Source organism: Eumetopias jubatus, unplaced genomic scaffold (genome assembly GCF_037043125.1).
Source record: "Eumetopias jubatus isolate StellerSeaLion01/CBP00866 unplaced genomic scaffold, mEumJub1_p1.0 scaffold_1, whole genome shotgun sequence".
Taxonomy (NCBI): domain Eukaryota; kingdom Metazoa; phylum Chordata; class Mammalia; order Carnivora; family Otariidae; genus Eumetopias; species Eumetopias jubatus.
This window is the reverse complement of record NW_028274807.1, coordinates 192,359,042-192,386,065: the sequence shown is the minus strand read 5'-3', so window position 1 is coordinate 192,386,065 and position 27,024 is coordinate 192,359,042. Positions and strand designations below refer to the sequence as shown.

Sequence of the window (27,024 nt, the reverse complement as noted above, 5' to 3'; positions counted from 1 at the left end):
CTTGGAAGAACCTAGATAAGCCATCCTGAAAACATGTAAGTAAAGGGAAAGAATGAAGCATTTATGCTACCTTTCCTGGAGGGAATTATTCCTGACATAAACAAGTAGTTAAGGAGGGAAAGCTTTTTATTACTGAACTTCAGCTCATAAATGAAGACAATGATAGAATATCATTATCAGTCGGTTGGGCGGCTGCCTTCGGCTCAGGTCATGATCCTGGAGTCCCGGGATCGAGTCCTGCATCGGGCGCCCTGCTCCACGGGGAGCCTACTTCTCCCTCAGCCTGCTGCTCTCCTGCTTGTGCTCTCTCTCTCGCTCTCTCTGAAAATAAATAAATAAATAAATAAACAAACAAATAAAATAAAAAAAATAATATCAATACAAAAACATTTTTTTAGAATTAAAATGTGTTTGTCTATTCAGCTAACTTTTCCTGCCTCTTTTCTGACTTTAAAAAAAGAAAAGGGGGAGGCACCTGCTTGGCTCAGTCAGTTGGGTGTCTGCCTTTGGCTCAGGTCATGATCATGATCGCGGAGTCCTAGGATCGAGCCCTGCATTGGGCTCCCTGCTCAGCAGGGTGTCTGCTTCTCCCTCTGCCCCTGCCCCCTGCTCATGCTCTTTCTCTCTCTCTTAAATAAATAAATAAAATCTTTAAAAAAACAAAAGGTCTTTGAGGAGCGCTTGGGTGGCTCAGTCAGTTAAGCATCCAAATCTTGATCTCAGCTCAGGTCTTTGATCTCAGGGTCCTGAATTCAAGCCCCATATTGGGTTTCACACTGGGTGAGGAGCCTACTTAAAAGAAAATCAGGGCAGCTGGGTGAATCAGTCAGTTAAGCATCTGCCTTTGGCTCAGGTCATGATCTCAAGGTCCTGGGATCAAGCCCTGGGGTGGGCTCCCTGCTCAGTGGAGAGTCTGCTTCTCCTTCTGCCTCTTCCCTCACTCACGCTCTCTCTCTCATAAATAAAATCTTTTAAAAAAAATAAAAAATAAATCTTTGAATCAAAAGCTTTATGAAACGAAAAATGAAAGTTTGGTAACTCTTTTAGATTGCAGTCAAAAGACAAGCAAATCCTCAGTTTGGAAATGTTAACACATCTCATTTAGGTCTTGGTTTTTTAGATGTTTCTTGTGCTTTTATGGTCTTACTCATTATACTTCCTATTACTGCCAGTCATTTCAAGGGACCCTTCAAACTACTCAAATATAGAGTAGTATTGACCTTCCTACTCAATGCAGGAACAGAGATAGAACCAGACTACAACATACCCCAGAAGTTTCAGTCTCCCGGTCCAGGGCCTTAAATAGCTTTTAAGCTAATCACAGTGAACATGGGTCCTTTAAGTAATGTTTATATGAAGAGTCAATGGGAAAGGCTGACTTCAGTGCTCGCTTCGGCAGCACATATACTAAAATTGAAAAGGCTGACTTCATATCATGAAGTAAATGTATTAACTCAAAAGCAAAATAAATAACCTGTATAAGATAATAGAGAAAAAAACCCAAAAATGACAGCTGGGTAGTCTTCATTTTTATTTTTAAAGTCTCATAACTATAAATAATTGCAGATTTTTCTCCATAGATACCTTGTTTTTTTTTATTCAGACATACCTGTTCTTCATGGTTAAACATTTCTGAAATTTGCATGTAGTTTACAGTGCATGTGTACAGGTTTCCTTGCTGTCAGAAAGTAGACCATTCCTAAGAAACCTTTTTTTTTTTTTTTAAGTAGGTGCCATGCCTAGCATGGAGCCCAATGCAGGGGCTCAAACTCCTGACCGTGAGATTGAGACCTAAGCTGAAATCAAGAGTCAGAGGCTTAACAAACTAAACTGAGCTATTCAGGTGCCCCCCGCTTGCTTTTTAAAAATTCATATTACATTACTTCACTTTTATGAAAGACCTACATTAGTACCTGTTTTTCTAACCAGAAGAAATCTGAAGAGGATTTTTGATTATGAAAAAAGGTGAAAAGCACAAATAGCATTCAGTGTGTTTTGCCACGAGCTGTTACAAAGGCATTAAGAGTGGCCCCGCCAAGTTGCTCCTCCACAAACTGCACTCAGCACCTCAGCATCCAGCTGCCATGGCTTTGAACTGTGTTTGTGAGCATCTGTGCTTTATTTTGATCTATTCTGTGTATCCATTAGCAAGATATGTCCTTAGGTATCAGAAAAGCCTAAGGGAGGTGACTTTTTGGGTCTTGAGATCGAGCTAGGTGTGGAGCCTGCTTAAGATTGTCTCTCTCCTTCTCCCTTTGCCCCTCCCCCTCTCATGCTGTCTCTCTTAAAAAAAAAAAAAAGCGAAAGGTACCTATATTTAAATGGCAGTGATCCTGCAGCCTTCTTACCCTGCCCAAGAAACTTTTAAATTGTGTGTTTTATTATGAATTTTGTCTTTGAGTCTTGGAAATATGGTAAATAATGTTTCTGGGTAAATTTTGAGAGCAAAATTTGTTTACAAAGTGACTCATAGAATACTTGAGAGCAATATTTCCCTAAGCATTTTTTTCGTAATACCATATATATCATGTATATAATATGGTACTATCAGTTCCTGTGTTAGTGTTCTGAAAACGGGACAGAGATGCTCAATGGTTAAGTAAGTTTGGAAAATGCATCTTACTTTTAGAGCCTCATGATGGATAAAAAGCCCATTAGGCTCTGAGAAAGACTGGTTTAAAAAATCAAAACTCTTTCAAAAATCTGTTTTAACCAAGTATTTTCCAAACTTTTCTGACCCCCAAATCCTTTTTTTGTTAACACCTGCTAGCACTCCATTTTGGAAAATACTGCTGTGTAAAGTTGATTAATGTAAATATTAGAACAAAACATTTTTATCAGGTCATTTTAAATACTTGCCCATTGCAAATTAAAAAGACAACTAATAATTCTATGATCCGTGTATCTAGTGTCACAAGAACCTTTTCAAAGGCAGAGCGGGCTAGACTAGATTGTCAGCTTAGTCAGGCGTGGTCTTTAACTGCCTTCAGTAGTACAGTAGCCATGTGCTGCCCAGTCAGTATTAGCCCTTGATTCATTTCACAGATTTGTACATCAGTCCAGTTGCTGGACTTCGGAGTCATATATCTGAGCAATGGAAATTCTGATGTAATATATCACAGCTTGTCCATTCTGGCACTGCAGTTTTATTCTGTAACTCACTGCACCTACTTTTTTAGACTTTATTATCGATTTAAATATATTGGTCAAGTGTCAGAACTGCTGGATCTTCTTGTACTGTTCTCCTGTATTTATTATAGCCTATTTGTAGTAAATCTCTGGGGGAGTCATAGAGCTGGGATAAATCTGCCCCTTCACTATGTTCTACCGGAGAAAGGAGGGAGTTAGGTAGTTCTTACAAGTGTAGGTGAACCCTACTGTCCTCGAAGTAAAAGACATCTTCACCTTGGGTAACGGAAGCTGTAAAATATTAACCAGACATGTTTTTTCTCACATTCAGTAATCATTTATTAAATGCCCAGTTTGTACTAGGTAACTCTGCCAAGTGTGGGATTTAAAAAGTGAAAAGCAACCAATCCTTTCCCCTCTCAGAGTTGACTCTAACTGGTGAGACATGGTTGTATAAATGATAAGTATTCACAACGCAGTGTGCTTACTATTTTTTTTTTTTTTTTTTAGTGAGTAAAGCGATAGAAGTTAGTGAAGATACAGAAAAAGCTCTCAAGAGTGAGAGGGGTCCCAACAGGGTTGCCCACAATGTGCTTACTATTATAAGAAGTAGACAAAGGAGGCTCTGGGGACCCATAACTCAGATAATGAGTTTGGTAAAGTAAGTAGAAAGTCTGAGCCTAGAGGGTAAATAGCATTTGGTTATGCAGGCGAGAGGATAAAGGACATCACTGACATAACAGCTTGTACAATCTATGGAGTTGTGAAAAGTAAAGAATTTAGAAGTGCGGGTAGCTTGGTCTTGCATAGGGTATTTATGGTAACAGGATAGAGGATGAGGCCTGAATGGAAGGAAGGAACCCAGTGGTTCATGGCTGTAATTGCTGTGTTAGGCAGAGTTTAGAAGACTGTCCCAGAGATGGTTCTTGATCTGTGTTAACACTTTTCAAATAAGAAGTTAATGAAAATTGAGTAAACGTCACTAAATTCCTTAAGTTTACTGTGTATTTCCAGATGACAGAATAATCATATTACTTCATGTTTATAATATCATTTTGATGATTCATGGGCCTGATCACTTAATAAGTTACTCTTACGTAAACGCATTTAGCTCTATTCCTTTTTTTAAAAAGTTTTTATTTAATTTGAGAGAGAGCGCATGCACGCACAAGCAGGAGGCGGGGAGGGGAGGAGGGAGAGGAAGAAGCAGATTCCTCGCTGAGCATGGATCCCAACATGGGGCTCAATCCCAGGACCCTGAGATCATGACCTGAGCCAAAGTCAGATGCTTAGCCAACTGAACCACCCAGGCACTGCCCCAGCATTAGCTTATTCTTAATCAGTTTTATTGAGATATAATTTACTTGCAACACCAGTTTTATATGTAGAACTCACTGAGTTTTGACAAATGTATAGTCACATAACCACCACTCTTCTAATCATGAGATAGTATATTTTCATCACCCTGCATTAGCTTTTAATTAGATTTTGATAAACTAAATAAATTAACTCTTTGAACCCTAACCCTGGAAGATGTAGTCGTGGAAGAACAGAGAAATGAAAAGCCATCAACCCATAAAACCCAATCACAAAGAGAAGCTCTGTATAAACGCTCCTTTTGGGGGGTTTTGTCTCTTGAAATCATCAGAAGGAAAAGGAGGAAGTAAGAAGCAATAGTAAGAAGTTGTCTACAAAGTGACTGGTGTAATGTTATATAAAAATGTTTGAGGGTAGAGGAAGAAAAAGCACCAAGAACACAAAACCACAATTTTAAATACTGAACTGGAAATCTCAGACTTGAGTTCTAGCAAACAGCTCTGACACTTAACAGAGTTCTAGAAGCAGTTTCACTTTTCTGAGGTCTTGGTTTTCTCACTCATCAAATGGGGGACTTGAACAGCATATTCCAAGCTGTATTATGCAGAACTAGAGTTTTGTGAGGTGTGGATAGGAGTTACAGTTTGAGGACAGGAGAATTAGGAATTAGGGCTAAATATTAAATTGGGGGAATAGCTGGGGTTAGGTTTTGATGCCAGCAGATAGGGGAGAAAGTCCATTTCCTCTCTTCAATTGTATTTCCATATATTCATCTGACCTTTTATTGACTGATTGCATTGAAGGTTAGGACACTTTGGAAAAACTATTCTGTAATTTTGCCTTGCAACTGTGATTCAGTATGAAGAGGGATGACTTTCTCCAGGGGAGTGAATATTGTCATTAAACCACCAAGATTTCTTTCCTGGAAGTTACTGCATTTAGGAATAAAATATATGTTTGGATATGAGAGATATGAGGGTTTGTAATTTTAAACAATTATTTAATCCATCTTATTTGTTTGTTTTAACCAGTTACCCATGGGTGTATTGTTTCCACAATAAAACTTTTTCTACCAGATGGTATGGAAGCCCGACTCCGCTCAGAGTGAGTATAATTTAGTGCTATGAACTTTTTGTATTAATTACCTTGGTTAATAATATTGTAGGTGATGGTATACAGTTACATTTCAGGATTATTCTAATGGTAGAAAATTAATGCAGTACTTTTAGAATATAATATACTTCATTTTAATTCTTTTTCACATTAGCTACAATTCTAGTAAATAATGTATAATGAGGCACAGATTATTTTGTTTCCAAATTTAACTTTACAATTTATATTTTGAGGGATAATTAGTTGTTTTTCAAAATATTTAGGGTATGTAAGTTACTGGTGAGTGATAACTGTATTTTGACCTGCATTTAATATAGGACTTCTTAAACTGTGATTCCCTGTGAAGTTAATGCCGGTGTCATGATCTTTTAGGACCTTGAGGATGTTGATACAGTTAGTAGCCTATTTTGGTGGGAGTTTTGGAGGGATTTTCCAAGGCTGTAATTTTTTTCCCCCTGAAGTAGGGAAAGATCACTTAGAGGAGGACAAACTTGAAAAGGAAGAATTACTCATAAAATGTAAATGTTAAAATCTAAATATAAGTACATTTTAATCTTGTGCTTTTCACAGGTTATCATTATGTAGTAATTACTAATTAAACCTAAGCATTTTTTATTTGTGGGGCAAGAAGCTTCTTTCTAGGGCGCCTGGGTGGCTCAGTCGTTAAGCATCTGCCTTCGGCTCAGGTCATGATCCCAGGGTCCTGGGATCGAGTCCCACATCGGGCTCCCCGCTCAGTGGGAAGCCTGCTTCTCCCTCTCCCACTCCCCCTGCTTGTGTTCCTGCTCTCCCTGTCTCTCTCTGTCAAAGAAATAAATAAAATCTTAAAAAAAAAAAAGAAGCTTCTTTCTATACCCAACATAATATTTTTTATCCTTCAAAAGTAAAGACAAAGATCTGAGGGTGGGAGGTTAAGATAAGCGTAAGTTTAGGGCAAAGTAGAACGTGAGTAGAAAAGAGAGAATGAAAAAGAAAGCAGAGAGAGGCCCTCCTATTACTATGACAGTCTGTGCTTTCGTTAGGCTTACTATATATTTTGCTTCAGTTAGATGCTACCAATTTTTTTTTTTTTGGCTTTAAGCATATCTGAAACAAAGCAAAAATTTTTAAACATTTAAAGCTAAAACAGTGTTTCCTATTCTATATCATAGTTTAATTATTTTTTTCATAGTTTAAATATTAAAAATACAGTTAACTTTGGGAACTTTAATGTGACTCAGGAGTCAAGGGTTAAGTTTTTAAAAATAAGAGTAACTATTAATCAACTAATGATGTGTGGCTTCTTAAAGACCGTGATGTTTGTGTGTGATAATGAGATTTTTCTCCCATGGAGTTAAAAGCTTTGAGCAGTTACATAAAGGGTTATCTGTGGTCCCAGGTTCCTTCCAGGAGGACATGTAAATTTTTCAAAGTCTGTGTTAGTGAATTGTGTCCTTATCGTTCTTGTTTCCCCAGTGCTTTTCATCTTTGCCCCCTGTGTCCTCCTCATTGTTTTTTCTCATGTGGTTAAATATTAGTATTTAAAATTTTGCTGCCGGTTTCATTGTACACCGTCTGGCTGACTTTCTGGAGAAGATGAATTTTGGACAGACAGTTCTCTAGAGCTGGTAGAAGATCAGAATGGTCTTTAGAGGTGGAGAGTCTTAATTCAAAGCCCAACTCCACCTGTTCTGTCCTGATCAGGCCTCCCTTTTCTCATTTGAAAAATGAAGATAACAATAGTACCTACTAAGCAGGAATTTTATGAGGAGGTTTAAGCAAGGTTATTCACTTAAAGAGTTTTGTGTGGTACCTGGCATATATTAAGCACACGATGATCATTGGCTGTTTCTGTTACTGTAATCTTTTTTAGCAATCAAGATAACATTTGGGTATGCCAGAATGCTTAGAATTTCAGGTATATTATATACATAGCATTTAATGCTTTTAAGATCCTCACTAGCTAATTCAAAAAGCTAGTTCTTTTTTCTTCCTTGATTTTATTATATTGCACAAATAATTTTTTTTAACTTACCTCTCTATCCAACATGGGGCTCAAACTCACGACTCTGAGATCAAGAGTCACATGTTCTACTGGCTGAGGCGGCCAGGCACCCCTGCACAAATAATTTTTAAATGATAACAGAGAAAAATTGCCTATAATCCCACCATCCTAACACTAAATAATGGTTTTCCTTTTCTGTATTCCCTTGTTGCATATGAACTTTTTCTATAATTCAAACAAAATACACCCTTATCCAGGCTAGTTTCTGTAAAATACATATATATATATATATTCCTTATGGAATGTTTAGCTAGATTTTTAGCCTTTTGTTAACCAAATTTTCATGAGAACAGAAAATTTTGTACTTGGGTCACTAAGAAAACTGGATTAAAAAAAACGTGTACTGTTTGCTTCTATTTAGATTTTAAATTCATTTGCCTATATGTGCATATCTACAGAGAAAAATAAATATATCTCAAGTGGTTATCTCTAGGTGCTGGCATTAGGTAATTTTATTTCCATCGTACATTTTCTATAATCAATATGTATTGCTTGTATAGTCAAGAAAAAGAAGGTTGTGTTCAAACTGTCTATTCCATATTTTTAGGGTAGAGAGAAAAACTAAAGTTGGTGTAAGTTTTGAAACCTTCATTAGGCGTGGGTGCCTGGGTGGCTGAGATGGTTAAGCATCTGCCTTCGGCTCAGGTCATGATCCCGGAGTCCTGGGATCGAGTCCCGCATCGGGCTCCCTGCTCCTTGGGAGCCTGCTTCTCCCTCTGCCTCTCTCTCTCTCTCTCTCTCTCTCCCTCCCTCTCTCTGTCTCTCATAAATAAATAAATGAAATCTTTAAAAAAAAAAAACAACCTTCATTAGGCGTCAGCTTTGCTAGGGTCTTGTGATAGGTTCTGGGGATCCAGAGGTAAATTGGTCACAGTGCCTGGCTTCCTTAGCTGCTCTGTTCTCATGGGAGTGGTAGTAGGATCAAGTGCTACTATGTCCTAGGTACTGTTGAAAGCGATTTCTATTAACACATATAATGCTCACAGTTACTCTATGGGGTTGTTTTTGTGATTACCCTCATTTTATGGATGAGGAAGCTGAAGACCTATAGTGCTTAGGTAAACTTGCCCAAGATTACACAGCTGGTAAGTAGAGCCAGAATTTGGGGTCAGTCAGTATGGCATCTGAGCCTGCATGCTTAACTGTTATACTACACTGCCTGTCTGTCATTAGTACTTTATAAGGCCCAAAAAGCAATTAGTACCAATTATACTGTTTACTGCTTAGTTTTAAAGAGATACACCGAGTTTAGTTTCATACCTACATCTAAGCTTTCAGTTGTTAGTGTGTGAGGTGGCTGAGTAGAGAATAGTAATACTGTTTGGTTAGCTAAAGTTGTTCTCAACTAGAACAAGTTTCCAAATTATAGCTTTCTTTCTAGTAGAACTTTGGATTTTTAAGACTTTGTGTATAGGAATATTTAATTTTAAAAAAAGACATAATTTGCACATTCCAAAATTAAAAATGGATAATTTAAAGAGAGCTTCTTTTCTATATAGAAATTTATAGCCATGGAATTCACCAGAGCCCTCATTAAATAGTGGATCTTCAAAGGGCATTTAATACATTTTGAGTTTTGAATTTGTGTTTAGAAATATATTATGTGTAAAAAGTAGATTTGTATATTTATTACCTTGTTTTCTAAGAATTCTATGTATTCATTAATTCACGGTCTTTTAATTATATGACAGCAAGTGTATCAACTTTGGGGTTTAGATATTCTGGTACTGTTATACTGTTTCCTCTGTTGTCAGGAAATTAGATAAAAAATTCTAAATTTTACTTTTCAGTGTCATCCACGCTCCATTGCCAAGTCCTGTTGACAAAGTAAGTTACTAATTATTTTTTCTAAACTAACTCGGTTATATTGCTTTGGAAAATGTTTTTGTTTTTAATACGCTTTACCTAGAAACTTACTTTTCTTCTGTAACAAATTATATACAGTGTATGTAGGTATTTGGTTATTGCAGTCTTCTGGAGAATTTAGGGTGGATGTTTCTGAGGAGGAAACCTTTATTATCTCAAGTAAATGGCCGATTGTATAAACTAGGAGCACTTGCTTTGTGCCTAGCCAGAGAACGAAGTGTTAGTTACTACTTTTTATTCTGGAATACAATTCTGTTTAGAAATATCTGTTGAAGTTTTCTGCCCAAATAGTTCACCCAGCATATATCTACACATAGAAATAACAGAAATATGGGTTTACAGAAATTGCTCTTTTATTGTCCTTGAAAATTAGTTTCAACCTGATTTGGTCAGAAAATCTGCAATAATTACTTGTTAGTATTTTTCCCTTTGTTCAGAAATAATGGTGTAATAAACTGTAGATATCATTGCTAAATAGCAAAAAATATATCTATATCTTTTGACATTAATGTGAATGGTTTTTCTTAGTGTGCTAACTAAACTATTGGAAAAATATTTTACATTTTTTTCTTCCATTTGGATAAAGACTGAAAGCCTGCCTGAAACTGAAGTTCTGTTAGATTCCTTTTTTAGAAGTGAAAGTGGTTGATCATCAACTCAGTAATACCAAGAATTATTTCAGAAGTAAATAAAGGCCTTGCCAATTTAGAACTAACTTTTGAAAATAATGTCACTTCTCTGAATTCTAGTTAGCGTATTAATAAAAATATACTTTCTGAACTTAATCAGGAATGATGCTATTAACCTCATTAATGTTAATACATAAGGCTTGGTAGTATTGAGGATATGGGTAAATGTTACAGCAACCTAATAATTTCTTCTTTTTTGGGGAGGGTGAATAACGCCATGGTTCTGTGTTCCACACTTGGGAAGAACCCCTTATTGAAAGTATTTCTTCTAATATTCTTGAGTTCTAAGTTTTTTTTCTGTGATTTGTAATTTAAACACCATTATTTCCCATCTTTTTCTTCTTAAACCTACCTGTAGTTTAAAGAAGAAGAAAAAAAGACAAAGCTATTTGCTTGCTTGCTTTCTCTTTCTTTGTTTCTACCTTCCTTCTTTCCTTCCTTCCTTTTTTTAAGACAAATCTATTTTCATTGCCTCTGGCCATTGGACAAAGTGTTATATTTCATGTCCTGTCTCTCCCTGCACCCCCACATACAACTCCCGTTTTGAGGATGGCTACTTCTAAAAGAATTGTGACTTGTTGGAGTTTTGAAGAATTATTTAACAATGAATTTTAAAGGGGATAAATATATACTCATTGATTTAGGACGTATTATTTCTGAATTAAGAAAGGGCTGTATTGCTGTTGTGCTGGGTTTGTGATTTGGTTTATCAAGGAATGTTTGCATGAGCGGTACTCGTTCCACCACCCTGCTTATAAATCTCAGACTGGTCAGCAAAAAATAATACCATTTACAAATTCTAGACATGAGACAGAAATATTTTGAAAACGGAAAGAACTCATTAAGCTGAAAAATAATTTTTATTTTGCATATTTCAGTAAATAGACATTTCAAGGACTTGGTTTGGCTTTAATGTCTTTTATAAACGTTTGTGTGACTGTTGGTACTTGTGTCATTTGTTTCTAGGTTGCTGCTAACACTCCAAGTATGTACTCTCAGGAACTATTCCAGCTTTCCCAGTATCTACAGGTAAAAGTAAATCTTAAAAATTCTTAGTTTTTAAAAGTAGAATTAAACAACTTAGATTTGAATTTGCTAGTTCACAAATATAGGCTAAAGAAATATTGGCTGGATACAAATACAAAAGAAGTATTTCTCAAAGTTAAAAAAAGGATTTAAACTAGGTCTTGTGGGGGCGCCTGGGTGGCTCAGTGGTTGGGCGTCTGCCTTCGGCTCAGGTCGTGATCCCAGGGTCCTGGGATCGAGCCCCGTGTCGGGCTCCCTGCTCCGCGGGGAGTCTGCTTCTCCCTCTCCCACTCCCCCTGCTTGTGTTCCTTCTCTGGCTGTGTCTCTCTCTGTCAAATAAATAAATAAAAATCTTTAAATAAATAAATAAATAAAACTAGGTCTTGTGCAGAAAGGATAAAGAGTCAGAATCATGGGGACGCCGGGGTTCCAGAATGTTAAGAATCTGCTTTTGGCTCAGGTCATGATCCCAGGGTCAGTCTTGGGACCAAGTCCCGCATCAGGCTCCCTGCTCCGCAGGGAGCCTGCTTCTCCCTCTGCCTGCCGCTCCCCCTGCTTGTGCACTCACTCTCTCTCTCTCTGGCATATAAATAAATAAAATCTTTTTTTAAAAAAAAAGAATCAGGATTATTAAGTCTAGAAAAGATAGGGGTCTGTACAAGAGAAGTTTTTTTTTTTTTTATTCAGGTGTGAGGAAGTTTCAAAATAGTTCTTTATTCATAGATGACTTTTAAATAAAATAAAACCTGGAGAGATCTTGGGTGCTTAGTATAATATTAATAGCAAATGGTTATATAGCACTTACCATATGCCAGACTCTAGTCTAGCACTTTACCTCTATTCATTTAATCTTCAGAACAATCCCATAAGGTACATATTTTATTTCCATTTTTTTTTAAGATTTTATTTATTTGAGAGAGAGAGAATGAGAGACAGAGAGCACGAGAGGGAAGAGGGTCAGAGGGAGAAGCAGACTCCCCGCCGAGCAGGGAGCCCGATGCGGGACTCGATCCCGGGACTCCAGGATCATGACCTGAGCCGAAGGCAGTCGCTTAACCAACTGAGCCACCCAGGCGCCCTTAATTTCCATTTTTATAGATGGAGTAACTGAGAGCCTGGAAGGTTAAATAATTTACATAGTATTACACACCTACTCTGTGGTAGAGATGGAATTTGAACCCAAACAGTCAGACCTCAGAGTCTCTGCCCTTAACCACTATGCTGTGCTACTGGATCTGATGAAATGGGCTCCTAAAGAAGTTAATACTGTATTTAAAGAGCCATAGAAATCTCCAAAAAGGAAATAAGTGGCTTTTTTTTTCTCTTGATTTTGGGAGATTTGGGCTGGATTATGGTTATTATTCTGGTGAGGGAGCATGGTGAAGAAAAACCCTAGATCAGGAATTTAGAGATTAAAGTTTGTATCTTGGCTCTGCTACTGAGTTCTGTAACTTTGGGTAAATCATTTTACATGTGTAGGTCTTCAGTTGCTTTATAAAAATGATAGGACCAAACCAATGATCCTGATTCCTACATTCTTTTATAGGAATCAGTCACTAAGAGCAGTTCTCCCTCAGTTAAGAATGTACAAGTCTGAAAATTGTCAGAGTATTAATCAGATCCTACCTTCCACTGGTCATTATGTAATGGTGCATAGAAAAGCCATTTTACACATTTGCAGTTTAGTAGAATGTCTAAAAGCATAGACTCTAGCCAGAATTCCCTGGATTTGGTCTGTGGCTTTAACGTCAGACCTTTTCAGATGTTTAACTTCAGAGCCTCATTTTCTTCATCTATGATGTGGGTATAATAGCATGTACCTCACAGAATTGTGAATCAGTATATGTAAAGCACTTAGAACAGTGTGTCACATACAATGTATGCCATACATGTCAGCAGTTGTTTACCACTCAGTAGAAAGGCATGCTGGTTGACCTAGATCTCTCTTATTTTTAGAGGTAGAAGAGAACTTTGAGATTAATCTTGTCTAACCTCCATTTTTTTTAACCTCCATTTTTCTATGAGAAATATGAGGCTCATTATAGGTAAAATGATTTCCTGAGTCTATATACTGTACAGTTACCAGTCATCATGGACTGTGGGTCTAATGCCCTGGCTCACTCCAGTACTTTTTCCAATTTTGTCAGTTCTTTGAATATTCATAGTGGCCATCATCTTTCACTGTTCTTGTCTGGTTTTTGAGAGAAGATTATACTGTGCTATCTTTTCTGTATACATCTTTCTGAATTGCTAAAGTTCTAATGTAAATATTTTGAGTAAAAACTGAATAGATATGTTCCATGCCTTAGAACTAGAAGTTATTCCTGGAAGTATTAGATTTCTGTTAGGATGTGGTTCATGGAATTATGAAACTCTAAATGGAATTGAGTTTAAAAAAGGTGAAATTACACCATCTAGTGGAAGTAGTGATTGTTTGGTGGTTTTGTTTTTAAGTAAAACTTTTTGCAGCATGTAATGTTAATTTCCTGGATATTAGTAGTGTTTTAAGAGCTTAAAATAAACTTGGCAACCAGTCTCTTGTAAGTGTAAGCTGTATTTTATGGCTTTTGTTACATTCCTGAATCTATACTTTTAATTTGTTTATTTATTTATTTTAAGGATTTTATTTATTTATTTGACAGAGAGAGACAGCATGAGAGGGAATACAAGCAGGGGGAGTGGGAGAGGGAGAAGCAGGCTTCCCACTGAGCAGGGAGCCCGATGTGGGGCTCGATCCCAGGACCCTGGGATCATGACCTGAGCAGAAGACAGACGCTTAACCAACTGAGCCACCCAGGCACGCCAAGAGTTAATTTTAAAAAATGGTACCTGTAGGGCACCTGGGTGGCTCAGTTGGTTAAGCGACTGCTTTCAGCTCAGGTCATGATCCTGGAGTCCCAGGATCGAGTCCCGCATCGGGCTCCCTGCTCAGCAGGGAGTCTGCTTCTCCCTCTGACCCTATCCCCTCTCATGCTCTCTCTCTCTCTCTCTCTCATTCTCTCTCTCAAATAAATAAATAAAATCTTTTAAAAAAATGGTACCTGTAATTCTAATTAGATCAGATTTTCTCTAATCATTATTTACCAAGGATGTAGAGAAAAATAAATGCATACTTTAAACCTCAAATATTGTCTTTGAAGCGTATCCTTCTTTTTTGAGGTGGCTCCAGAGGTATTAGGGTAGTAAGTGTTCTTCTTTGGCTAATGACAGGAATAGAAGAAAGTGAAATTTGAAGATGTGCCATAACCACAGCTAAATGCTGTGTGAGCATTTTCACCTTGACTTCTAGTGAAGGAGACCCTCTTAACAGCTATCAAGTATTAACAAGTGACCTAGAGCTAAGGGTTTGCTTGCTAATGTCCTTCTCTGTAAAAAATATCCCTTTGGAGCTGCCAAATGGTTATAGAACTCCTTGACCCCTTATTACATTGGTGGACTCTTACTTATTTTTGGCATATTTGATTGCTGCTAAGTGGTATACAGTCACAAAGAATCAGAACACCTGAAAATGCAAGAAATTGTGAAACAGTCTCTCTCCTTATATATATTTATATATATGTAACATTCTTAAAAGGAAAAATTAAAAGACATTTCTATTTTGGATGTCATACTCATGCAGCTAAGCCATTGAGAAGGATCTTTGCTACTGACCAGATTGTTTGTCTTAGTTTGAAATGAGTTTGTTCTGAAAAATATGTATGTATTTTTAAAAATTTACATATATACATATATATATAATTGGAAATGGAGGGTTTTATATAGATATATAAAATGTAGCATTAAACATTTGTTGGATTCTTCTGGGTTTCCTTTTTTTTTAAACTCTTGTGAATTATGACTAAAAGGAAAACAAAAACAGGGCACTTGTTTTCTGTTAATAGGGGAAGGTGCAGCTCAGTACCCCTAACAGTCCAGGAAATGAGACTAAAATGATATGGCTTATATATATTTTACAAGGTAGATTTATCAGGTTTGAAAGTAAGATACAGAGTGGGATGTAAGATGAGAATATTTTCAGAATGTACTTTGATTTCTCTTCAAAGATCATGCTGAGTTTATTAGAATCTCTTTTGTGATTTATACTATTAGGAGGCCTTACATCGGGAACAGATGTTGGAACAGAAGTTAGCCACACTTCAGCGGCTACTAGCCATCACCCAAGAGGCTTCAGATACCAGTTGGCAGGTATTCCAGTTGCCTTTATATACAAGAAGTATTTACGTATAGTTTAATATCCCTTAGATGTTGATTAAAAGTGAAATTTTTTAGCAGGCAAAGACAAACTTATTTCTTAATGACCAAATATTGAAAATTTAGCATTTTACAGTGGATGTTGGTCAGTTTTATGATTTCATATCTTTTTCTGGCAGTAGCAACCTTTTTGATATGTGTAATTTTTTAATTACCCTGGGATTTTATTTATATTTAATTTTTCTTCAACAGGCTTTAATAGATGAAGATAGACTCTTATCACGGTTAGAAGTTATGGGAAACCAATTACAGGCATGCTCCAAAGTAAGTATTAATCTCAAGTAAAGATCCATAAAGAAAAATGCATTAACTATGCATGAAAATGCATAGTTTTTTATGTAGCTTCATTTCTTTGTCATTTTGAGTACATGCTAAAACATTTATATGTTTTCACCATTCTTTTAAATCTTTTGTTAGATTCCTTAATCTATACATTAGATTATGTATAGTCATTAGTCATTAGAGGAAATTTCAAACATACATTAAGGAGAAAGAACTGTATATTGAATACCCATATACAACTCTTTCTTTTTTTTCTATCACAGTTGATATTTGCTGGAGAAACTGGGTCATTTGTCCTCTATAATTTCCCTAAATCTGGATTGTTATTTACACATTCTTCTAGCTCTCCTCCCACACCATAAACTGGTAGTTTGATCTAGAGATTTGATCTGATTAGGTTCAACTCTTTTTTCCAACAGTACTTCATGAATAGTATTGTGTACTTTCACCAGAAGGCACCATAATATCTAGTTGTCTTTCTTTTTGAGATATTAGCAATCTTTGATGATCCTTGCCTAGATCCATTATTAAGGCTTCCAAAAATGGTGATGTTGTAGTTGTTATTTCTTCATTTATTAGCTGGATTACTTCTATAAATACTTCTATTCCCCCTCATAAACCATTTTGTTACCCTGAAGTCATTTTCTTTAGGAAAAGGATAAGTGATTTTCTCCATTTATTTACTGGATTTCAAAATAATGAGTTGGTTCCTTCTCATCTACCAAAGAATGACCGTGAAGTTTTTTTTTCTCCAAACTTAGATTTAAATATATTTCATGTGTTTCGGCCTGTTCCATTTGTTTGTGGTTATTGATGCTCAAATTATCCCATCTTTGGTTCCTGAGTCCTTTTGGTAGAACCCCAGCAAACTTTGATAGCTTCCTGCTGTCATTTCAGACAAGGTGTTCCAGACTCATCTTGTACATTTCCTGCCTCAGAGCTGGAGTCAGCTTTTTCCTAAGGGTGCTCTTATTCCTTTTGGTTTAACCATTGTTTTAAAATGCTTGGCTCCTTTGAAAGTAAGAGATTATTTTTACTGACAAATGTAAATATTGTGGCTTACAGAGAATATGACAGATAGGAGACTTAATTCATTTTGTACATTTGAAAGAAATTCTCAATTTCCTTTGACATTTTTTTTTCTATCAGAAGTGTGGATTAATATATTTGTGAAGGTATAATTTACAATGCAACTTTTAAATACATCATTTGTATTTGGAAGTACCTTAATGTAGAATTCAAAGAGCATCATAATGTGTTATTTTTTCAAATGGTAAATACTTAAAAAAATTACTTGGCTATAATTATAAATATCTTCTAATCCTAGAATCAAACAGAAGATAGTTTACGGAAGGAACTTGTAGCATTACAGGAGGATAAACACAACTACGAGACGACAGCCAAAGAGTCCCTGAGGCGGGTTCTTCAGGAGAAAATTGAAGTGGTTAGAAAACTTTCAGAAGTTGAGGTATTTCATTTTGACAAATATAAAATGTAGTATGATTTAAAATTTTTAGCCTGAAAGTGCTAATATTTTAGGACATTTTAAACTTGAGTATTATATAGTTAGGAAATATTTCCTGTCTGTCAAATGGGAAGGGATAGTAGGCTGTTTTCATTGTTAGGAATTTTCCTTGTAATCATGTGAGTCTGGTGCTTGTTGTTTCTACTCAGTGACTGAGCAAATAAAAGCCTAATCAGAGGGAGTCTTAACCATGTGCATTCTGCTTAGGATTTGGCCTCTCACACAGTGGACTGTGATATGTGCCAGGGAATTGATCTCCTGTCACCTAGTTCTTGCTTTTCTTCCAATTGAGGGTAGTTAGTGGAAGGTGGAGAACCTTACCACTGTTATTTACCCATCCTCTAGAGAAGAAAACTGTGTCTAACTTTGGAGGTCAAAGGGAAAATATCTCTGAGGTCCTTTCTTGGTCTTTTAGGAACAATCACAATGTGATTCTCATTGCTTTAAAAACAACCTCATTAATAATGTAGGCCATTCGTTGAACCACTGCTAAATTACCACAGAAGTTAATTGTTAATGATTTAGTTAAAATGCCCATTGTAAACAATAGTAAAAATACTATATATAGTATATAGTATATACTCTAGAATATGGTATAGTAATGGTTTCTATAATAGCCTCATCCCATAGTAACTAATTCAGTGTTGTGTCATTAATTTGACATGCAAGGAAAGAAAATTGTTAACTGTCTTCTAATTTTCTTATTAAGTTGATTGTGCCTATTATTAACTTGCTTTCAAGAATTGATAAGCTTAAAATATTTTCAAGTCTAAAAGTCATACCCAGTGGCCTTTTAAAAGAGTAGTTATGTAAGTGACATCCTTTCCTTCCCTGCTCCCTTTCTGTTGTTTTGTTTTTCAAATTTTTTGTTGTATTTTCTGTTTTAGCATGTACCTAAAGTAAATTAAAATTCTTATGTTGTTTAACTCTTATATAAAGGCCAGGGCAGATGTTAATTTTGAACAGCCCATAGAAATAACACTTTTTATAAGTTGAATTTAGAATGTGCATTTATTCTAAATCAATTATCTGTAAACTTGAATTACAGCGAAGTCTGAGTAATACTGAAGATGAATGTACCCATCTTAAAGAAATGAATGAACGGACTCAGGAAGAATTAAGAGAATTAGCCAATAAATATAATGGAGCAGTTAATGAGATTAAAGATTTATCTGATAAATTAAAGGTATGTATTTACTCAACCTGAAAGTGTATTAATAGTCCCTAACACACTGGATAGATTAAGAGGTTAGGTATTGCTGAATAGTTGTTGATGTAAAATTTGGTAGTAGTTGAAATTTGTAGTAAAAATAAGGTGCCATTTGGCCCAAACCCCATTGCCACAGATAATTGAAAGTCTGTAAAAGCTGACATATTTTCTCTGGATGGAAATAAATAGTACTTCACAACAGGCATCTTTTAATATATAACAGGAAGTAGATGTAAATCAGCAAACCAGGGCGCCTGGGTGGCTGAGTCATCATTAAGTGTCTGCCTTCGGCTCAGGTCATGATCCCAGGGTCCTGGGATCGAGCCCCGCATCGGGCTCCCTGCTCTGAAGGAAGCCTGTTTCTCTCTCTCCCACTCCCCCTGCTTGTGTTCCTTCTCTCGCTGTATCTCTCTCTGTCAGATAAATAAAACTTAAAAAAATAAAATAAAATAAATCAGCAAACCCCAAGATATTTAGACTTTTTAAAAATTTGAATCTGCTTAACCTTGGGCAGGCCCAAAGGCAGAGCCCAACTATGTTAGTGCTGGAACAAGCCCAGAAGTAGCCTTGGAGTGATCTGTATGGACCCTCTAGCCTCCAGGGATGCTATTAACGGCTTCAGCTGCAGCTCCCTCTAGCTATAGGGCATTTAGGGTAAGACAGGTGAGGCCATACGTAATGTCAAGTTGGTCCTTTAAATGTTATAACTGAGTTTGTGAAGACCCATCTTTAAATAATTCAAACCATGGAATGAGTGGCTAGAAGATACATATTTGTTAGAGAAGACCAGGGCATACCTCCCTCTGTGTGGTTGGTGAACCTGTAATAGTTTTAAAGGTTGGTCTTATTAAAAGGAGGTCATTTTGAAAAGTGCTTATTATCAGCATTCCTTCAACTAAACACAGTTTTGTTTAAAATATTAGAGTTAGTTACATTTTAGAACTTAACAAACTAATTAAACAATAGTAATTTCAGGGAAAACCTTATATATTTCCCTCTTGAAAACTGTGGAGTTTTTCATTTTGACCCCCTTATCTGTATGTATTAGGCCTATTTGCCTGCTGCAAGTTTTTTTTTCCTAGGTGATAGGGAAGCATGACTTCAATGCAGACCACTTTTGACATTATTTTGACATTTACAAATATGTTCTATAATATTGAATATTCTCCTTAGAAGTTTATGGTGAATAAAAGAATTCCTGCTTTAGGCCTCTGAAAGCAAGTTCAGACTTTATGAAATAACTGAAATTTTTTTTCTTTCTCAACAGGTAGCAGAGGGAAAACAAGAAGAAATCCAACAGAAGGGACAAGCTGAGAAAAAAGAATTACAACATAAAATAGATGAAATGGAAGAAAAAGAACAGGAGCTCCAGGCAAAAATAGAAGCTTTGCAAGCTGATAATGACTTCACCAATGAAAGGCTAACAGCTTTACAAGGTAAGTTGCTAATCCAGAAGTTGATTTGATTTGATTTTTTTTTCTTTTATCTGTGAAATATCTTTTTCTTGGACTTCTATTTACAGTACGGTTAGAACATCTTCAGGAGAAAACTCTTAAAGAATGCAGCAGTTTAGGTAGGTGTGTTACCGAGTTTCTTATTTAAACCTGAATTTTATCATTGGACTTTTGATGTTTACTCTCTCATGGGGTACTTATTTTAAGAGGGATATTTTATGTTTTAGGTATAAAGTATCTACAGTCTTTCAGAAAATTTCCTTTAAAAATATACTTGGTTGCCACCAGTGGGCACCATTGTTTAGTCCTTGAGATAAATGAAATTTCTGCATCTGAGATGCTCTACTTAGAGATACTTAAATAAGAAAAATACATGCACAGCAGGATCCTTTTCTTTTGAGGTTTGTTAGAAGGCAATTGTAGCTTTTTCTCTGAGTGGATAGAAAATGTCCTGTTGAACCCTTCTTTTAAAAACAAATTTAAAGTGTGCTATACTGTCTTAATGGTAAGTAGGAATACAAAATGCCATGGTTACACTTGAGACCAGTTTTAAAGTAACACTTTCTTTGATCAGGCAATGATACACTGTCTTAATCCTAGGGATACAAGTTGATGACTTCTTACCTAAAATAAATGGGAGCACAGAAAAAGGTAGTGTAAAAAACTTAAATGTTTTTCTTTCATGATATCCTTTTACTAATTTAAGCAGGATAGAGATAGATCAGCGTTTTAAGGTTTTAAATGTTTGGAATGAAAAGCATGCAGTTCATAGACCAGTGAATCCCAGCTTTAAAAAAAAAAGCTTCCCTTTATTTTGTAATTCTTAATGCTATGATTTTTGGTTAGATATCCCTTGTTATATGGAAATTTTAATTATTCAAGTAACAGGAAAATTATAAAGTTCAACTTTAGCATTGGTTTATATAGCATAGTATAGCATTCTCCCCAGTATATTTTTCAAAGAACCCGACTACAGTTTTCTTCCATCAAGTATTGTTTCCTGAGATATTGGGCCTCCATTTTTAATGTTTGTATCCTGCTCCATCCTCGGCCAAGAGTTTACTTAACAGCACATTGAGCTCTTGGATATGTCATAGAAACTGCTTTCTTTATACTGTACATCTGTTTCTTTAATCAGAAAAAAACAGGATCAGTCATTTCTGCTATCTGAAAAGTCATTTATTAGTTAATGATTAGTTTATTGGGACCCTTCTTTCTGGATAGCTTGCATTATCTCTTGCCAAAAATGTATAGCTACTCTTGGTTTTCCTGTTACTGACTGCATGGGGTACTTTTTACCCAATGGCTTGTACATTCCTTCAGTTGTGAAGATCCCCATTCATCCTCCCCCATTTCCCTCCATCTAGCATTAACTGAGCACCAGCTATGTGCCAGATCCTGCATTAGATTCCTTAAGTACAGAATGAATAAAATTATTTTCTGTATTTACAGATCTGTGTACCTCTCATTTTAGTTTTTATACAGAAGTTAGTGGAAGATATCAAGGTCAATACTCAGAACTTCTTATTAAATATTTTTTTCCTGTATCAGGGGATATCTTTATAGTTCTTGGGGCAGCAGCCAACTCTGATAAAGTTAGGAGGTGCCTTTTTGTTCTTGTTTTTGTGTGGTTGGTTTTCAATCAGGAACCGGCAAGATAGGCTCAAGTAATCATGTATATGTGAGCTTTAAGCTCAAGACCTAATATTACGTATGTTCTGTAACAAATCTTGAAACTCTAAATTAAAAGTTATTGTCATTAATCATTGTTACTTGACTATTCTATATGTGTTTTATAAAATACATCTACATTTTAGAATTCCAGTTTGAGTTGCAATTCAAGAATTTTTTTAAAGGTGTAGTTTATATTCATTACTAATATTACTAATTTCTGTTTATTATATTTAGCAAACATATATAAAATGACTTAATCCTCATCTTCTAAAAGCTTGTCATTGTTAAATGAATATTTTTTGTTGTCATTATTTGCCTTTTTTTTTTCTTTTTCTGGCATGGGCACTTTTTATTCCAATTCATCACCATTTTCATTTAAGCATGTATTTATTAATAATGTATAACTCAAGCTCGGAACATGCTTTTCCTTCAGTTAAGAGAATCCCTTTATATACACTAAATCATCTTTATATTATTTTAGAGTTGTCAGATTACTGCTTAAAATTTTTTGCCAATTTCAATTGATTTAGATGAGAAGAGTTGTAGACAACTCCTTGATTTAAGACTGAATAAGGTATTTTGGATACTTTAGTGTACTTCTTACCATGATTTTTTTTAATTTATTTTTTTAATAATTTTTTTATTATGTTATGTTAATCACCATACATTACATCATTAGTTTTCGATGTAGTGTTCCATGATTCATTGTTTGCGTATAACACCCAGTGCTTCATTCAGTACGTGCTCTCTTTAATACCCATCACCAGCTAACCCATCCCCCCACCCCCCCTTACCATGTTTGTTTTATCCCTGCTGGTGTGTTTGGATTTTTAGTGGTGATAAATTGAGTGGCGTGAGAGTGACCTACAGTATATCTTTAACAAAACAGGATAGTGAATATCTTGATAATGCACAAAAACTTCATTATACCAGATTTAGTACAGAGTGACTTTGGAATAAGATGAGTCTGTTCTGAATCATTTGTTATATAATAACAAACCAGTTATCAAGCATTCCAGTATTACCAAAGTCCATAGCCACAGTATGCTATCAGATATGACTTTATCTAAAATTACTCTTTAAATAGTAGAGAACCAAGTATAGTTTTAAGAGAGTATTGTAAAAATATCTGGAATTGTTAAGATTAATGCTGTTTCTCTAGTAAACTCTATTTTTGAAATTACTTAAATCTAAAGTAGCTGCTATAAGCACAGGTTTTATACTATAAATTTTTTTGTATCTTATCTGATAAGCATAATTTGAATATGTCTTAGTATAGAAAAGCAGTAATAGAAATATTATGAGAGCCATATATATAATTTAAAATTTCTGGTAACCACATTAAAAATATAAAAAGAAACAGGTAAAGTGTTAATAATGTATCTTAATAATGTTTAATAATATATTTACTTTAACCCACTATATCAAAAATATTCTTTTAACATGTTATCAATATTAAAAGATTATAAATGAAGTATTTCACATTCTTTTTTTCTTAGTAAGTCTTTGAAACCAGTATATATTTATTTTATACTTACAACATATCTCAATTCAAACTAGCCATTTTTTCAGGACTCAGTAGCCACATGTGTATTGAGCATGTGTATTGGACAGCACAGGTAGTATAGAAAATCAAAATTTATAGGAAACTAGTGTGTAAATAAAACACATTTTAAGTATCACAGTTCTCTCTTTTATTTCTGTATCTTTCTTTTCTTTACATTTCCACAGCCCTATTTGGGATCTTAGACGTTCCTCCCCCTTCCCCCCTACCTTAAGTATCTGATTCTTTTTGCATTATCAGGGACATCTTTTATGGTTGGCAAAGTGAATTCCCAAGGGGCTGAATTCAAGTAATGAAGTATGAAAAGTGTCATGATCCAAATCTTTTACATATACTAGCTGAAAGACTTTTCTCTCATATCTTAGAAAATGCCTTTGTAGAAGTCATATATATATTTTTATATTAATATTGCATTTTATCTAAACTAGTATTTTAAATATTTTAATCTAGAGTCCAGATATTAAAATCAGAGTAGATAAAAGGGTGATTTGGGGCTTAGAGAGTAATGGTGGGATGTACTGCATTAATAAATGTCATCTAAAGTCCTGTGATGATAGTCTGAAATTTTTGTTTCAAATAAGTTCTATTAAGTCCTTTAGGTTAAAATTTGGTTTCAAATGAGTTTTCTTATTTAACCATGATGTTGTATAGTTGGAGTTCAGAAAATGTTACCGTACCTTAGGTAGGATTTTATATAAAACAACTTTTGATCATGGTAATTACTATTTAACTGAGGGCTCTTGTTTTGGATTTCTTGGCTCCAATCAGCAAATGCTATTTATTAGATTTTTTTTTTTTTAATTACTGTTGCAGCTAGCCTTTTTTTCCTTTTTCTTTTTGGGGCTATATTGTATCTCTGTGTAGTGCAACTATACACACCATATTGTGTGTGTGTGTGTGTGTGTGTGTGTGTGTGTGTGTATACATATGTAAAACTGTTGACTGGAGGCTCTGTACACCATGTAAATAGATAAAGGAGAATGACAGATTTCAGTAGGAAGGTAAAGGAGATGGCATTAATAAGGATGTCAAGAGAAGTTGTGATGTGATCAGAGTAGGAGATGCCTGCCTGTCAAACAAAAGTTGAGATGATGAGGGGTGAGGTGGGTTGAAATGAGGAGAAAAGAGGCTTTCACAGTCCAAATGGTACTAACTCATGTCCTCTTTGACAGCTTTTAGTGCTTTCACACCTTCCAGATAGTCATCATACTGGGATATATTTTTAACACTGAACTTCCAAAGTCTATTTAGTAGTTTTGAAAGATCCAGAGATATAATTGAAGGATGTTATCCAAATTCAGAAGTTAACTCTTTGGATCAATGTAAATAAAGATTATTGTAAGAAAAGGGTTGAAACTTTTCTTAACTCCTGTTAGGTTTTGATTCTCTCCCCTCATTAAAACAAAACAAAACAAATTCTGTTTGACCTGAGCAAAACCATTTTCCAGGCTCTTATTTTAAAATGTATAGGCATTGACTTTAATCATTTGGGTGGAGATAAACGATGTAATATTTTGAGAGTATATAAAGTACAGATTAAATGACTCAAAGGGAAAGGTTATTTGTGAAATGAAAGTCTAAAAATTGAAATGTTGCATCAGTGTCTTAAAAATGTTAAGGCATTATTTTATGGTATTCTTAAAATATTTATCTTTTGCCTCTTAACTAAGAAAAATAGCTTTGAAGAGGGACTTTTAGAAAACAGTTATCAGCAAGAACAAATAATAAAATATAAAAATTATTTACAGGTATTTATTAAGCTGTCATGGAGAAAGGTATATTTTAAAAGTGGGAGAAGCTTTTTAAAGCAATATATCTATGGTTTTCTTGAGCTCTTTGGATAGAAACTGCACCTTTAAAAGCTAACCATTCAGGGTACAAATCAATGATTATATAATAACAGTTTTCAGTCATTGGGCTTTATTTAACTCCAAAATATGTCTGCTATTAATAGTAAAAATATATTAAACTTTTATGAATCTTATTCAGTTACTCATGTTAATACATTTCAGTTTTCCTACCTTTGCTGTTGGTTTTCAAAAAACAGCAACAAACTATATCCTTAAAGGTGTTTCTTTCTTTATTAGAGCACTTGCTTTCAAAGAGTGGCGGGGACTGCACTTTTATTCATCAATTCATAGAATGCCAGAGTGAGTACAGAGTATTTTTCACATTGATTTTAATGAAGTCAGGGGCAAAAATTGAAAAATGAGAGGAAAAATGAAGATCTCAATGTGTTTGTTATGGTAGAAGTGCACAGAGGGCCATCTTCAGACAGCAGCAATACTTTTCATACTGTTTCGGCTTCTCTCTTTGGAGAAAATTATTTTTGTGGCATTTGCCTTCAAAGATGGATTTCATATTGCCCACAAAAAAGAGGAAGTTTCAAGCTTTTAAAGAAAAAATTATTGTTGAGCAGGGAATAAAATAGAATGTCAAGCACCTAAACTTTCTGTGTGGACTCTTAAGAGGTAGTAGTAACATTAGCCTGTTTTATTTAAGTTCTAGTTCTATCACAGATTTGCATTTGAAGTTCTTAAATAAATTTTGTAAATGATTAAATGAAGTCAGGAAAACAGTGATTTCATTTGGGCACTCAGATCTGAAGATGGCCCTTAGGGTAGCAGGACCTTCCTAGGGAAAGAGTAGCAATAGATTGTCCTACAGTCTGACATCAACTGCCTACCCCTGGAAGGCTATCTTTAATAATAAAGATAGGTTGGCTTTTGAGGTGATTTGGACCTCTGCTGAATTCTGAGTGAAAGTATCATGAATTCCCTCTTACTTGAAAATCACGTGACTGCTTATTTTAAATCATGAGGTTATGATAATTCTTTTGGTCTTAGTGATAATTAAAGGTCACTATGTGTAATAAACATTTATTGATGACATCTATACATTTTCCTACCAGACATACAGTACACTTTGTTGAACATTTTTCTCTTCCTTTTCACTCTCTTTTTGAAATGAGTGACTTCCCATTTTTTATGCTTATGAGTTCATCTTGTAGACGGGCAAGCATATGTCGTTCTCTCTCCTCCCAACACACACAATCTCAGGAGCACTTGAGGCTTGTAAGGGTCACAACTGGTAATTATAGCAGACAAACTCAGTAGATCAAATGTTACACTCCTTAGAGGTGCCTTAAGGAAACCTGGAATTTCATTTAATAGTTTTAGAAGAACTTCTATTTTTGTCCATTTTAGAGACTATGATGTTGAATGTCAGTTTGATATTATTTTGAGGAAAATTATTTAATAAATATGGCATATTTCTTTGTCTTTTAAAACTTTTTCATAGAGCAAAGATTAATCCAAGTTTTTGTTATCCTCTGATTACTAAATTTCACTTTTATGGGAAATTGACACAGGGATTTGGATCAAAATAATTGGTACCCACTGAAACCAACTAAAAACAGAATATAGAGTCTAAAATATAAATCTTTAGGAGAAGGATTTTATATTCGTTTTATTACATATGACCATTTTTTAGTAAGTTATTTTTATGTTAAATTTTTGTGACTTGTATTTTGAGCCCAAAGAAATAAGAACAGAGAACTATCAAAAAAAAGACTAAGTTACAATTTGAAAAAATCATTTAAAATATTATTATAAAATATGTAAAATATTTAGCTGTAGTTGTAATATAGAATGATATTTATTTTACATTAAGAAAAAGATATTTGGAGGGGCACTTGGGTGGTTCAGTTGATTAAGTGTCTGCCTTCAGCTCAGGTCATGATCTCAGGGTTCTGGGATCGAGCCCCACATTGGGCTCCCTGCTCCTCGGGGAGCCTGCTTCTCCCTCTCCCTCTGCCTGCCGCTCCCCCTGCTTGTGCTGTCTCTGTCAAGTAAATAAATAAAATCTTTAAAAAAAAAAA

At 35.2% G+C, this 27,024-nt stretch overlaps 1 protein-coding gene across 21 annotated transcripts in view; it reads left to right on the top strand.

Moving 5' to 3' along the window:
* SLMAP (sarcolemma associated protein) overlaps nt 1-27,024 on the top strand; it is a 194,871-nt gene that overhangs the window by 77,603 nt on the left and 90,244 nt on the right. For 5 of the 21 annotated variants that reach the window (XM_088027937.1, XM_028110381.2, XM_028110380.2 and 2 more), the window contains exons 4-14: nt 5,478-5,550; nt 9,394-9,430; nt 11,125-11,187; nt 15,274-15,369; nt 15,628-15,699; nt 17,045-17,185; nt 18,291-18,428; nt 19,720-19,888; nt 19,975-20,025; nt 20,507-20,557; nt 25,232-25,294. In XM_088027937.1, the coding sequence (XP_087884063.1) occupies nt 5,478-5,550; nt 9,394-9,430; nt 11,125-11,187; nt 15,274-15,369; nt 15,628-15,699; nt 17,045-17,185; nt 18,291-18,428; nt 19,720-19,888; nt 19,975-20,025; nt 20,507-20,557; nt 25,232-25,294 (954 nt within the window). The remainder of the gene's footprint in view (nt 1-5,477; nt 5,551-9,393; nt 9,431-11,124; nt 11,188-15,273; nt 15,370-15,627; nt 15,700-17,044; nt 17,186-18,290; nt 18,429-19,719; nt 19,889-19,974; nt 20,026-20,506; nt 20,558-25,231; nt 25,295-27,024) is intronic. The other 16 variants (XM_088027920.1, XM_028110384.2, XM_088027928.1 and 13 more) reach the window with 6 other exon arrangements.